At 41.3% G+C, this 12,660-nt stretch overlaps 1 protein-coding gene across 6 annotated transcripts in view; it reads right to left on the bottom strand.

Moving 5' to 3' along the window:
* Window positions 1-222: 222 nt before the first annotated feature.
* The window catches only part of SLC25A30 (solute carrier family 25 member 30), a 98,361-nt gene continuing 85,923 nt past the window's right edge, over window positions 223-12,660 (bottom strand). For 3 of the 6 annotated variants that reach the window (XM_067713417.1, XM_067713416.1, XM_067713418.1), the window contains exons 9-10: window positions 12,320-12,400; window positions 10,158-11,384 (exon numbers count right to left, since the gene is read on the bottom strand). In XM_067713417.1, the coding sequence (XP_067569518.1) occupies window positions 11,343-11,384; window positions 12,320-12,400 (123 nt within the window). In that variant the 3' untranslated portion in view covers window positions 10,158-11,342. Of the gene's footprint in view, window positions 6,136-6,220; window positions 8,766-9,250; window positions 9,287-10,157; window positions 11,385-12,319; window positions 12,401-12,660 lie in introns of those variants that run through there. The other 3 variants (XM_067713420.1, XM_067713421.1, XM_067713419.1) reach the window with 3 other exon arrangements.

The following is a 12,660-nucleotide window of genomic DNA, read 5'->3' as shown; positions in this document are numbered from 1 at the left end:
AAGACCAGCAAAAATAAACAAATAAATAATAAATATTTAAAAAAAAAAGAATAGGCCTGTGGAAAAAATACCCTAAGGGACAAGAGGCAATGATGTTCCAGGTCAGGGATGGAAGGAGAAAGCAGAGGAGATGGAGATCGGGATCCCAAGACCTCCTTCCAGTGCGTACTTCAAGTCTCACCTCAGTCAGTCTCACTCAATTTTAACTCAGGAGGAAGTTGGTGAATATTATTACTATTATCTTTATTTAATGAGTGAAGAACTGAATCCCAGGAAGGTTTGTGACCTTTTCAGGATAATGGTTAGTAAAGGGCAGACATGTCATCGGAACCAGGATTCCTGACAAGACTTTCTCTTTCTCCTTTACACTAATATTATGTAAGGGAGTCACATGAAGATGGACATTTAAACCCATTAGTGCTTTTCTGTAATAGGGCATTTTAGCAAGCATGAGCCCCGAGGGTGAGCATTACAGGCTTGAAGGAATGCCTCTAAGAGGAAAAGGCTTGAAGCTTTGACAGGTTCTGTTCTACTATAAGGCAGGAGTAGTTCAAGCGCCAAAACACTAAATCATAGCATCGATGAGGAGGAAAGATAAAACATCAGGCTTCTCCCATCATGCTCCATTTCACTTCATTGCTTACAATGAAGTCCCAAAATGAAATGATTTAAAAGAGAAAAATTCTTATGCCACCTGCATGTCTGCAACTCCCTCCTGAATTTTCAGAGCATGTTAATTTGAAATTGCTGAATTTCTTCATGTCCGATCCTCCAACTTATTACCAGAATCACTGCTCCTGGTGTTGGTTTTTATAGTTTCATCAAGTATTTGAAGATGTTTCCCTTTTCAAATTACTTCCTTGCTTACTTACTGTATCAATTTCTCATTCACACATCAGTGAACTGCATAAATCACTTTAAATCTTGACAATTTATTTAAATAGTACGTTGGGCTCTATTTCGTAACAGAAGAATTGCTTCCTTAGATCAGACAAATGGTCCCTCAGCTTACAATTTAGGATATTTTGAATCAAGGCATATTTTGAAGAAAGGCATAATTACCTGTCAAGATTTCAACCTCAAAAAGCTTTGAACTGCATTTTTGCTAGTAAGAAAATGAAAAGAAATGGAATAAAAAGCATTATTACATTACGGTGATAAAAATAAACACTGGCAACATTGGTAAAACATCTTTGGAAACATCATTAGCTTTATAATATTCATTTTTTTACTTCTTCTTTGGGATTCTTTCAAAAATGATAATCTTAAATATATATATATATATTTTTTTTTTTTTTTTTTTTTTGGTGGTGGTACGCGGGCCTCTCACTGTTGTGGCCTCTCCCGTTGCAGAGCACAGGCTCCGGACGCGCAGGCTCAGCGGCCATGGCTCACGGGCCCAGCCGCTCCGCGGCATGTGGGATCTTCCCGGACCGGGGCACGAGCCCGTGTTCCCTGCATCGGCAGGCGGACTCTCAACCACTGCGCCACCAGGGAAGACCTTAAATATTTTTTTTAAAAAGCTTCAGACTCTGCAGTTCAGCTTACCCTCCAGAGCTCCCCTCCAGATCAGGTTGAAAGCAGAACTTAACACCACATTCCCGTGCAGCAACTTCTCCATCCCTATCTTGCTTTCTTCCCTCCCTTCCTCCCTTCCTTCCTTCCCACCCTCAATAAATCATGAGTACACACACACACACACACAAAATAAATTAAGTTAAAAAAAATAAAAAAGCTTTATGCAGAAAGCTGTTCATCATAGGCTACTAACAAACATAAGCAATTTACATACAGAACTATGGTAAATTTGTTTCATGGCCTACTAAGACAGTGATTTTAAATTGTTTAAATTTTACTGGTATTTTTGTTTTTATATATTTTTAAATGAGTATGTGTTACTTATAATGATGGCATATATTAATTATTCCTATATATTTTTATGTTGTTGGCAATGTAGCCAACATAGCATTAGGGATATCAAAACATAACCAATTACCCATTTATTCATTAGCTCATCCACTTATCGAAATCTTTGGTGTGTACTTACTAGGTGCCATGTGGTGTGCTGGTCTGAGTCTTCAAAACTAAATAAGAACATTTCGTGCCTTCAAGAAGCTTACAATCTAGTAAGACAAGCCGACAAATGCTGGAAAGTATATTACGATTTGAGGTGCAGTCCCACTGGAATAAGCATAATTACATATTACAGAAAGCACAGAAGAAAAACATTGAATCCATTCTTGGAAGATCAGGGTAGGTGTCCTAGAGGAAGGGACCTCTAAGCACAGTGTCTGGCATATAGTCAATGCTCAATAAATGTATTTTGAATGAATTGGCATCTGAAGGAAAATAGGACAAAGAAGGAGAAACCCTTTTAAGCTAGAGGGAAACAGGTGAGCTAAGGCCTAGAATTGAGAATATACCACATTTTTAGGAAGTCAAAAATTTTACAATATGGCTGGAATTTGGAGTTGCAGGTGGAAAGGTGATGAGACAGGAAGCCAAAGAAGTGAGTAGTGACGAGACCAGGAAACCCCTGGGCGCCATGCTAAGGAGGCTGGCCTCTACACTGAGGAGACTGGGTAGAGAGGACACTGTCAGATTGGCTGCAGAAAGGTCCTTGATAGGATGACGTGTGTATTGACAGGCCAGACCAGAGGTGTGGACATAGAGTGGAGGCTGTTTCAGCATCTAGAAGGCCTGAACTCAGGAGTGTTAATGGAGATGGTGCAAGGAAGATGAACAGAAGAGATATTAAGATAAAATCCACAGGGCTTGAGGTTTACTTGAATTGAAATAAAATGCCCAGAGAGGGGTCAGGGTGTCTGGCAGCAAATGGAAGTGGTGTGGGATAGACAGACAGCATCAAGCATGAGCCGTTCCTAAAGGCATGAGTACGGGGCTCAGGCTCCCACGGCAGGTAGTTCTCCTGCATTACTGCCTTGCCCTCAAACCACACCTATGGCATCACTGGGATTTCCCTATGGCCAGCTGACAGAGGAGGAAAAAACTTAGCCTGGTTTATAGATGGTTCTGAACAATATATAGGTACCAACCAGGAGTGGACTGCTGCAGTGTGCCACCTCCAGTTAGGAGTGTCACTGGAAAATAACTGGGAGGGAAAGAAAATCTGACCACTCAGACTTCAAACAGTACCTCTGTACTACCAGGGCTGGAAGTCTTGGATCTATGACCATGGTCAAGGTGGTGAGTCTCCATTACCCCCCCAGAGTTACTACATCTACACCCTGCTCTATGCTTTGGGGTGATGGCTCCTTGAATGTGGATTGGATTACTCAGGTCTCTTTACTTTCTATTTTCCAGTTGGATTATTCAGTGAAAATAGCGGCAGGAAATTGGAGAGGGAGAGAGAACAGGGTATTTTTTCATGCTCTCCCTGTTTCTCTGCTGTGTCACTGGCCATAGCTGTGTCCTTCTATGATCCCAGTTCCAGCCCAATGGCCCCTCCTCCACAACTGCAACTTGCACTAGGCTCTGGTGACTTGATTTCCTAGCCTTGCCTCTTAAACAACCAACGTACCAAAGAAGGCACAAGGGAAATTAGAAATTCTTAGAGATAAATGAAAGTGAAACACAACTTTACAACTTAAGCACCTAGAAAAAGAAGAACGAACTAAATCCAAAGCTAGCAGAATGAAGGAAATAATAAAGATTAGAGCAGAGATAGATTAAATAGAGAATGGAGAAAATAAATGAAACCAAAACTTGGTTCTCTGAAAAGATTAACGAAATTCACAAACCTTTAGCTAGATGGACTAAGAAAAGAAACAGAGGACTAAAATTACTAAAATCAAAAATGAAAATAGGGACATTACTACCAATTCTACAGAAATAAAAATGATTATAAGAGACTACTATGAATAATGGTACATCAGCAAATTGGATAATCTAGATGAAATGGACAAATTCCTAGAAACAGAAAACCTACCAAGACTAAGTCAGGAAGAAATAGAAAATCTGAATAGACCTATTACTAGTAAGGAGATTGAATCAGTAATTTAAAAATCTCCTAACAGGACTTCCCTGGTGGTCCAGGCGTTAAGAGTCCACCTTCCAATGCAGGGTATGTGGGTTCGATCCCTGGTTGGGGAGCTAAGATCCCACATGCCTCAGGAAAACTAAGCCCGAGTGCCACAACTACTGAGCACATGGGCCACAAGAGAGCCCACACGCTCTGGATCCCGTGCGCCACAACTAGAGAGAAGCCCACGTGCTGCAACGAGGAGCCCAAGCACCACAACGAAGATCCTGCCTGCCGCAACTAAGACCCAACGCAGCCAAAAAAAAAAGAAATATTAAAAAAAAGGAAATGACTAGAGGGATTAATAAATTTAAAATAACAAGTGAAGAACTTGAGTAGACATTTCTGCATAGAAGATACACAAATGGCCAATAAGAACAGCAAAAGATGCTCAACATCACTAATTATTAGGGAAATGCAAATCAGAACTACAATGCGATACCACCTCACATCCTTTAGGATGGTTACTATCAAATAGCAAACAAGTGTTAGCAAGGATGTAGAGGAAGTGGAACCCTTACGCACCACTGGTGAGAATGTAAACCAGTACAATCGGTGTGGAAAACAGTATGCAGCTCCTCAAAAAATTAAAAATAGAATTACTGTATGACCCAGCAATTCCACTTCTGGGTATATGATCAAAAGGACTGAAAGCAGAGTCTCAAAGAGATATTCATACACTCATATTTACAGCAGCATTATTTACAACAGCTAAAACATGCAAACAGCCCAAGTGTCCACCAACGGATGAATGAATAAGCAAACTGTGGCATAAAGGTATAACAGAATTATTATTCAGCCTTAAATAAAAGGAAATTCTGCAATACGCTAAAACATGGATGAACCCTGAGGACATCCTAGAGACTGAAAGTAGAATGGGAGTTGCCAGGGGCTGGGAGGAGGAGAGAAAACGGGGACTTCTTATTTAATGAATATAGAGTTCGGTCCCACAAGATGAAAAGTTATGGGGATGGACGGTGGTGCACTTAATGTCACAAAACTGTACACTTAAAAATGGTTAAAATGGTAAATTTTTTTTTTTTTTTTTTTGCTGTACGCGGGCCTCTCACTGTTGTGGCCTCTCCCGTTGCGGAGCACAGGCTCCAGACGGGCAGGCTCAGCGGCCATGGCTCACGGGCCCAGCCGCTCCGTGGCATATGGGATCTTCCCGGACCGGGGCATGAACCCGTGTCCCCTGCATCGGCAGGCGGACTCTCAACCGCTGCGCCACCAGGGAAGCCCTAAAATGGTAAATTTTTAAATGAATATCTTACCACAATTTAAAAAAAATTAATATCAGCCTGAACTGAACACTAGCTGACAGAGATTTTGAGTGTCATAAGAGAAACTGGGTAAATAAAGCAGTCAGTAGGAAATACTACATGCAGTGATCTCAACCCAATTCTCAGACTCCTTGGTGACCTTAAGATCACATTTATTACATAAGAATCCCAGAAGTAATGAGCAAATCTTAGTAAGTTGCTTCCATGTAACACGGCAAGTATTTTTGGTATTATCTACTCTGCGCAAATTATTATGCTAAAAAAGCACAAAGCAGTGCAGCAAATTAAAAAAGTGATGAAGGAATTCCCTGGCGGTCCAGTGGTTAGGACTCTGCACTTCCACTGCGGGGGGGCACGGGTTCGATCCCTGGTCGGGGAACTAAGATTCCGCATGCTGCACAGGCCAAAAAAAGAGGTTAAATAGTGATGCAATTCAAGATAAAACAGTTTTTGGATGTTCGTAACCCAGGCATTAACTGTAAGATGCAGACTCCTTTTAAGTCTAGAATCATTGGAACTCTCACACATACATTCAGTGGACAGAAGTAATAGCTTATATTTAGTCAGCTTCTCTTTCCGTAAAGAATTGTGGGGTGTTTCAGAAATATATTTGCAAGATTATAATTGATGAAGCAAAACCTCTTAAATGAAAATGTAGTTGTCACTCTACCACATGATGCAATGAAAACAAATATAATTTGAAAATCAGTATGTAAGAGGGAGACTAATAATTATATAAAATACTCCAGGAGTTCGGAGGCTCAGTATGTATTCCACATGATACACCACTCTTCTAGAGGTTTCTCCTCACTGTCCAAAAAAAAAAAAGTTAAAAAACTTTTTAATTATAGAAGTATTAAGTTCATTGAGGAACTAAAGAAGTAGTTAAAAACTGAAATAAACAGCAAAAGTTTCCCATTTAAACTTTCAGCTCAATTTTATGTTTGACATTTAGTATACTTTTAGAAACACAGTATACTTAAAATATAAGTAGAATATTATATATACTGCAACTCTCACTTTCCCCCCAATTCCCTTCACTTAGATGTAACTTGGACATCTATATTCCAAGCTAGTCCTTTTTAAGATTTTGTTTTCAACAGCAGAATATCAGTTTTCAAACCAACCAATACAATTATGCATAAAGAAAATATTAATAATTTTCTATCCTGTGATGGCAAAATTTTGTGTCAATCTGACCCGGCCACAGTGCCCAGTTGTATGGCAAACACAGGTCTAGGTGTTGCCATGAAGGTATTGGTAGCCCTGAATAACATCTACCATCAGCTGACTTTAAGATTTCACTCCATAATGTGCGTGTGCCTCATTCAATCAGTTAAAGATCTTAGGAGGGAAAAACTGATTTCCCAGAGAAGGAATTCTGACTCAAGACTAAAAGAGAGGGAATTCCCTGGCGGTCCAGTTGTCAGAACTTTCACTACCGTGGCCTGGGTTCGCTCCCTGGTTGCGGGGTGGGTGGGTGGGGGGACTAAAAGTCCCACCAGCCATGCGGCACAGCCCAAAAAACAACAAAGACAAACACCTGCCTGAGTCTCCAGTCTGCTGGCCCAACTGCCCTACAGATTTTAGACTTGCCAGCCTCCACAATCACATAAGTCTATTCCGTAAAATGAATCATGTGTGGGCACACACGCTCAGCCCATTGATCTGTTTTTCCCTGGAGAACCTTAATACACAACCTTTATATCCATTCCCTCCTTACATAAGTTTATGCTTTTTTTTCCCTAAGAGATGCGTTCATGATACACCAAGAAGTTTGCATCTCAACTTTTTCCTACGTAATAGCATATCATGGACATCTTCCCAGGTCAGCAGGCTGAGACGTAACTCATTCTTCTCAAGAGCCATGTGATAAGCCACTGTATAGATTATTATTTCAGCAAGGGACATATAGACATAGGAAGTTTCCAGTTTTTTGCTCTTGGTTACATGATTTGCATCAAGCTTTCAATAAACAGATTTATCCATGCCTTTGTCTTATATTCCCATGCTTTGCTGCAGGCTGGAGATACTTGTAATCTATCAAAACTTTACCATCAGTTTTTCTCAGCTGTCCATTTAAAATTAAATAGCCTGGGACTTCCCTGGGGGCGCAATGGTTAAGAATCTGCCTGCCAACGCAGGGGACACGGGTTCGATCCCTGGTCCGGGAAGATCCCACATGCTACAGAGCAACTAAGCCTGTGCACCACAACTACTGAACCTGCGCTCTACAGCCCTCGAGCCACAACTACTGAGCCCGCGTGCCACAACTACTGAAGCCCACGCACCTAGAGCCCATGCTCCGCAACAAGAGAAGCCACCGCAATGAGAAGCCCACGCACCTCAATGAGTAGCCCCCGCTCGCCGCAACTAGAGAAAGCCCATGCGAAGCAGCAAAGACCCAACGTGGCCAAAAAAAAAAAAAAAAGTAGCCTGGATTTCATGCTTAATGCTTCTAACAGGTGCCCTGATCCAGTGGGACATGAGTTCTCCAGGCATTTAAGGCTCCCTCTTTTTGCCAATTCTGTTTTTTCAATAGACCACTGTGTTTTAACTCAAATATTAAGACAGGCACCTTGAAAACATTTTCAAATAAAAAAATAATGAACCAGGTTTGCATTTCATTCACTGGCTGTTTTATACCAACCAGAGGTATCTCCGCCTGGCCCACAATTAACCAAGGATCCCGGCTCCGCCTCTAGCCAACACCAGATGCTAGAAGAAGGACTGAGGGGTCCTGAAATTTCAAGGCACTGATGGCGTACCACTGGTGTTCTGAATCTCCAAGGTGCCTTGCCCAGCAAGCCCACGAACCGAATTCACTGGCCTCTACTGAGGTGCAGTGTTTCATAGACTGGGAGGCCACACAGGTCTCTAGGCAATTAGTAAGATGATCCCAACAACTTCTCTAAGCAGAGAGAAATGTCTGTGGCCACTTTCACGAATGCTATTTCTACTCCAGCCTCCTGGACGCTTTGCCACTTATCTCTGTTTAAACGTTTCTATTCATCTGAAATAACCACGGAGCATTTTTTACTATTATATATCACTCCAGTTTATTAAATACTGAAACCAGTTTATGCCACATATTCCAACAATGTTTATATAAAGAGCTCAAAATATAAAGGCTTATGAAAACTTTTATAGCCTTTATATAATATACACTATTTCTAGTACATGAATAAATACGGAGAAAAGAAGCCATTTTTTATATAACAATCCGCCAACACTTAGCATCAATGATTACACAAACCCACAAGCAAACAAAAAAATCCACTTTCGTCATTTTGGTTTTCAAAGCTAAAAATCCCTTTGCCACATGTAGCGATACCCAAGGGGATGGATGACTTGTAGTCACGGCCCTGGAAACAAGGGGACCAAGTCTCCCAGTTCTTCAAGTTTCTTTCTTGGTTAGAAGCTTCAACAACTGCATTACTCTTTCAAGAAGCAGAAAAAAAATCAAAACAAGTTAAGACTCTGTTCTATAAGGTATTTAATAAACCTGCACTGAAGAAATACTATATTTTCGTCTTAAATACATGCTTACTAGGCTTCCCTGGTGGTGCAGTGGTTAAGAATCCGCCTGCCAATGCAGGGGACACGGGTTCGAGCCCTGGTCCGGGAAGATCCCACATGCTGCGGAGCAACTAAGCCCGTGCGCCACAACTACTGAGCCTGAGCTCTAGAGCCCGCGAGCTACAACTACTGAGCCCGCGTGCCACAACTATTGAAGCCCGCACACCTAGAGCCCGTGCTCCACAACAAGAGAAGCTGCCGCAATGAAAAGCCTGAGCACCACAATGAACAGTAGGCCCCGCTCACCACAACTAGAGAAAGCCCGCGCGCAGCAACGAAGACTCAACACAGCCAAAACTAAATAAATAAAATTAATAAATTTATAAAAAAACAAACAAACACACACTTACCTTTTACAGTGAGGTTTGGCTTTCCTTTCATCCTGGTATGAACATGTACATTTTTGAATAAAGTGATATAATCAATATTGCATGACATTCAATCTTTACATTGTCTTCAAAATGAACTTGCTTCTACTGTTTTAGGAATTATATGTACACTTAACATGTTTTCTACATTAAAAAAAAAAAAAGAGTGGCTCATAAAAAGTCATCCTTTAAACTCAAGGATTTCAAAAGTGAAAAAGGCTTTCTATAGAAAGCCCTTACCATATCAATGGAATGTTTTAGTAAGAAGAAGAATAATCTGCTCTCTGAAGATATGGTTCAGTACGAGGGGCGAGGCCTGAACGGGCTCAGCTCTCCAGAGTCATGTCCAGAACTGGTCAGGGAGAACTGGGCTTCCATCTGAGCCTTGAAGCAATCAACACCTACCCGCCCTTCTGACCTCCTCCTTTCTTGACTTAGCTCTTACTTTTGGAACTAAAATTCTGCTTCACAAAATCTTTTTCAAAGAAGGCAAGGTCAAGGTGACTGGGAGCAAAACTGCCCAATCCCCAAGAAAAACATGCGTGCCTTCCATCCTGCTTCAAGGGAGGAAGCAGCCCAGGGGCTGGACCCACTGGGAACCTGCATATACTGCAGAGGTGTCTGTCCTGGAGGCCACAGGGAGTATGTATTTAATGTTACTCTCAAAGGGTGGAACCGAAGGTACCCAAGTAAATATTCAATATCGTCCCTTTCCTGGGGCTGTCTTCTAGAAGGGTAAAGATCGTGGGGCTCTGAGAATCACTTTTTATTTTGAAAAGAATAAGATGAAGATGAAAAAGAAGAATGATATCCTGTCTTTAGAAGAAGGAAGACATTATATACCTCTTATCAGACTCCAGATAAACAGGCACACACACAAAAAAACACCTTTCGAATTTCAAGCAAGTATTTTCATTCCAAACTGATTAGGAAGTCCAAGACAGGAAGTATTTTGACAAATGTGACCAGAACTAAAGTAAAACCCGGGAAATCTGGGAAAAAAAATCAACTCTTTGATTCACTTGCAACATTTTGCTACAGAAAATGTAATAAAACCTTAACCTCTTTCTTGCACAAGGCTTTTAACAAACGATCTCACTCAGGAGAAGCCCATGATAAAATGACTCTCTTCCATACACACGGACCATTTATTCTGGGATGATGGCTGTATGACAGCATGATGTAAACACACTAATCCTACAAGTCAAGTAGTAGCAGCTACTATCTTCTTCACCTGACCCTCAATATCAATAGATGTTATTATCCCCATTTTACAGATTGGGAAATAGAAACTTTGCTAAAATCACAGAGCAAATTACAAACATTACTTAAGACAGAACCCAAGTAGATTAATAACACCTCCCACCAGCACAGACTTTGCCACCTTCCAAGCCAACCTATCACACCATCATGAGTTTAGATATTAATGCTTTGTAACAATTCCTCACAAAGGTCAAGTGGTCAAAGGCTTAAAAATCACTTATTATAAGTGAAAGGTCCTGCCAAAATTGGAAATTAGAAAGCAGTGCAATATTCCAGGGATCTATATCCTGCACTGTTTATACCTGGGGTATACCAGGCCTCCATGTGTGAATTTCTTCAGCAGACACGAAGCCAAAGCCCCCCCAGAAGTTCAGGAACAATAACACCCTCTTGGAGGCTCTATTCATTCCATGGTTCCGAAGAGCTTCTTTCGAACAGTCTGGGAGTCTCAGCTATGAGCTGAGATGCATCAGGAGTTATTCTCCCCTGAGGGAATCAGTCCACAGTTCCTGATCTTCATGCAAGTTTTCTTTAGCAAGAAACATGCATTTCATGTTATCTTTGATGTCGAAGGGCACTTGAATGGTAAGGACTAGTGTCTGGATGTTACAGTCTATGCCATTAAACATCTGGTGCAGAGCATCCAATGCCAGGACACAGCAATCCGAGCTAACCCAGTCTTCACCTGTTGCTCACACCTCAGAATCTGTGGCGGGCCAAGCAGTGAGAAGCAGTGGGAAAGACAGGAAGCTTCGCTATTTCAGACGTGAGCATTTTCAGCGGGATGTCTCATGCAGTCTTGACTTGTCACAAATCCAATTTCTTCAACTGCTCATATGTCACAAAGAACTGCAGGTATTAGTTAAGGCTGACATTTTATGCCATCTTAACCCTAACGCATCAAAACAGACCCACGAATAGCACACCTCCTAACAAATATTTCTGGGCAGACCACATGCCATGGACATGATTAAACATGAGGGGCTCCACCCTCAACCACCCCAAGAGATCTCCCCATTAACCTTCCCAAGATCAGCTTGGAAGAGACAGACCACAACGGAGACACATAAATCCCCTGCATCAGCTCCAAAAGCTTCTAAGATTACATCCACACTGCTAGCTTTTCTGACTTTTAGGAAGACTTCACAGAACAGTAAATTCTGTGAGAAAGAGAAAGAGCAACCTCGGGGAGTTCTCCTCTAGGGCTGCCGGTAGGCAAGCTTGCCTGGGAGGGAGGCGCAGATAAACAAGGATGGTGCAAACTGACATCCCCTGCTTTATAATTCTGTCCTTTCATTTCTAATGAACTGTCTCTTCCTTCCTGCCTCCCACTTTGGCATAGAGGGAAAAGTGCTAGTCAGCCAAGTAATTCTGGGGCTGATTCCTGTCTGTCCTTAGGCGCTCTCTGAAATAAGCATTCTAGAACATGGCTGCCAAGCCACATCCTTCCCAAGGGTGGCTAGGGACTGAAAAAATAAACAAGTAAATAAATCCTTGTCTCTCCTCTCTCGGAAATCATAAACACTCTCAGCTCCTAGAGCAGAGTCTAAAGAAAAGTTTTTATTGCTACCATTGCCTTTCAATATCACCACCATTAAGCCACGTTTCACAGTGCCTAGCAGAGACTTTATACCTCCTGAAAAAGAAACTGAATAGTTATTTCTTGAATCAGAGGAACAGAATAAGAACCTACTTCTAAATTCTAATTAATAACATGACAGTTTATATAAACAACATTCTTCAGCTGTATCTTTTTTCAGATCTACTCCAACAGAAAAGGATACAATAATATTCCAAGGACCAAGTCTCAACCAATTTGGCCAAAACCCTTTATATAGAGCAAAAAACCCTTCATTCTTCCATGTCTGTTATAAGGGAGGGGGGAAAAAAGTTAACGTCCAACTTTCCAATTATGTCAAATATGCATTAATAATTAGTAGCCAGACTGAACTGATACATTTTTCTTAAAAACAAAATTCTATTTGGAAGGACTATCTAAGAAATCATTGCCCACTGCCTCTCTTCTTTCTTTAAAGGTTTCTGCATAGGTGAAGACAAAGGCTCTGTACCAAACTATCCCACACCCAAAGCAAACAGCAGTTGGATAAGAAATGAGATTTAATTC

This window comes from Pseudorca crassidens, chromosome 18 (assembly GCF_039906515.1).
Source record: "Pseudorca crassidens isolate mPseCra1 chromosome 18, mPseCra1.hap1, whole genome shotgun sequence".
Taxonomy (NCBI): Eukaryota; Metazoa; Chordata; class Mammalia; order Artiodactyla; family Delphinidae; genus Pseudorca; species Pseudorca crassidens.
This window is presented reverse-complemented; position numbering and strand designations above follow the sequence as displayed.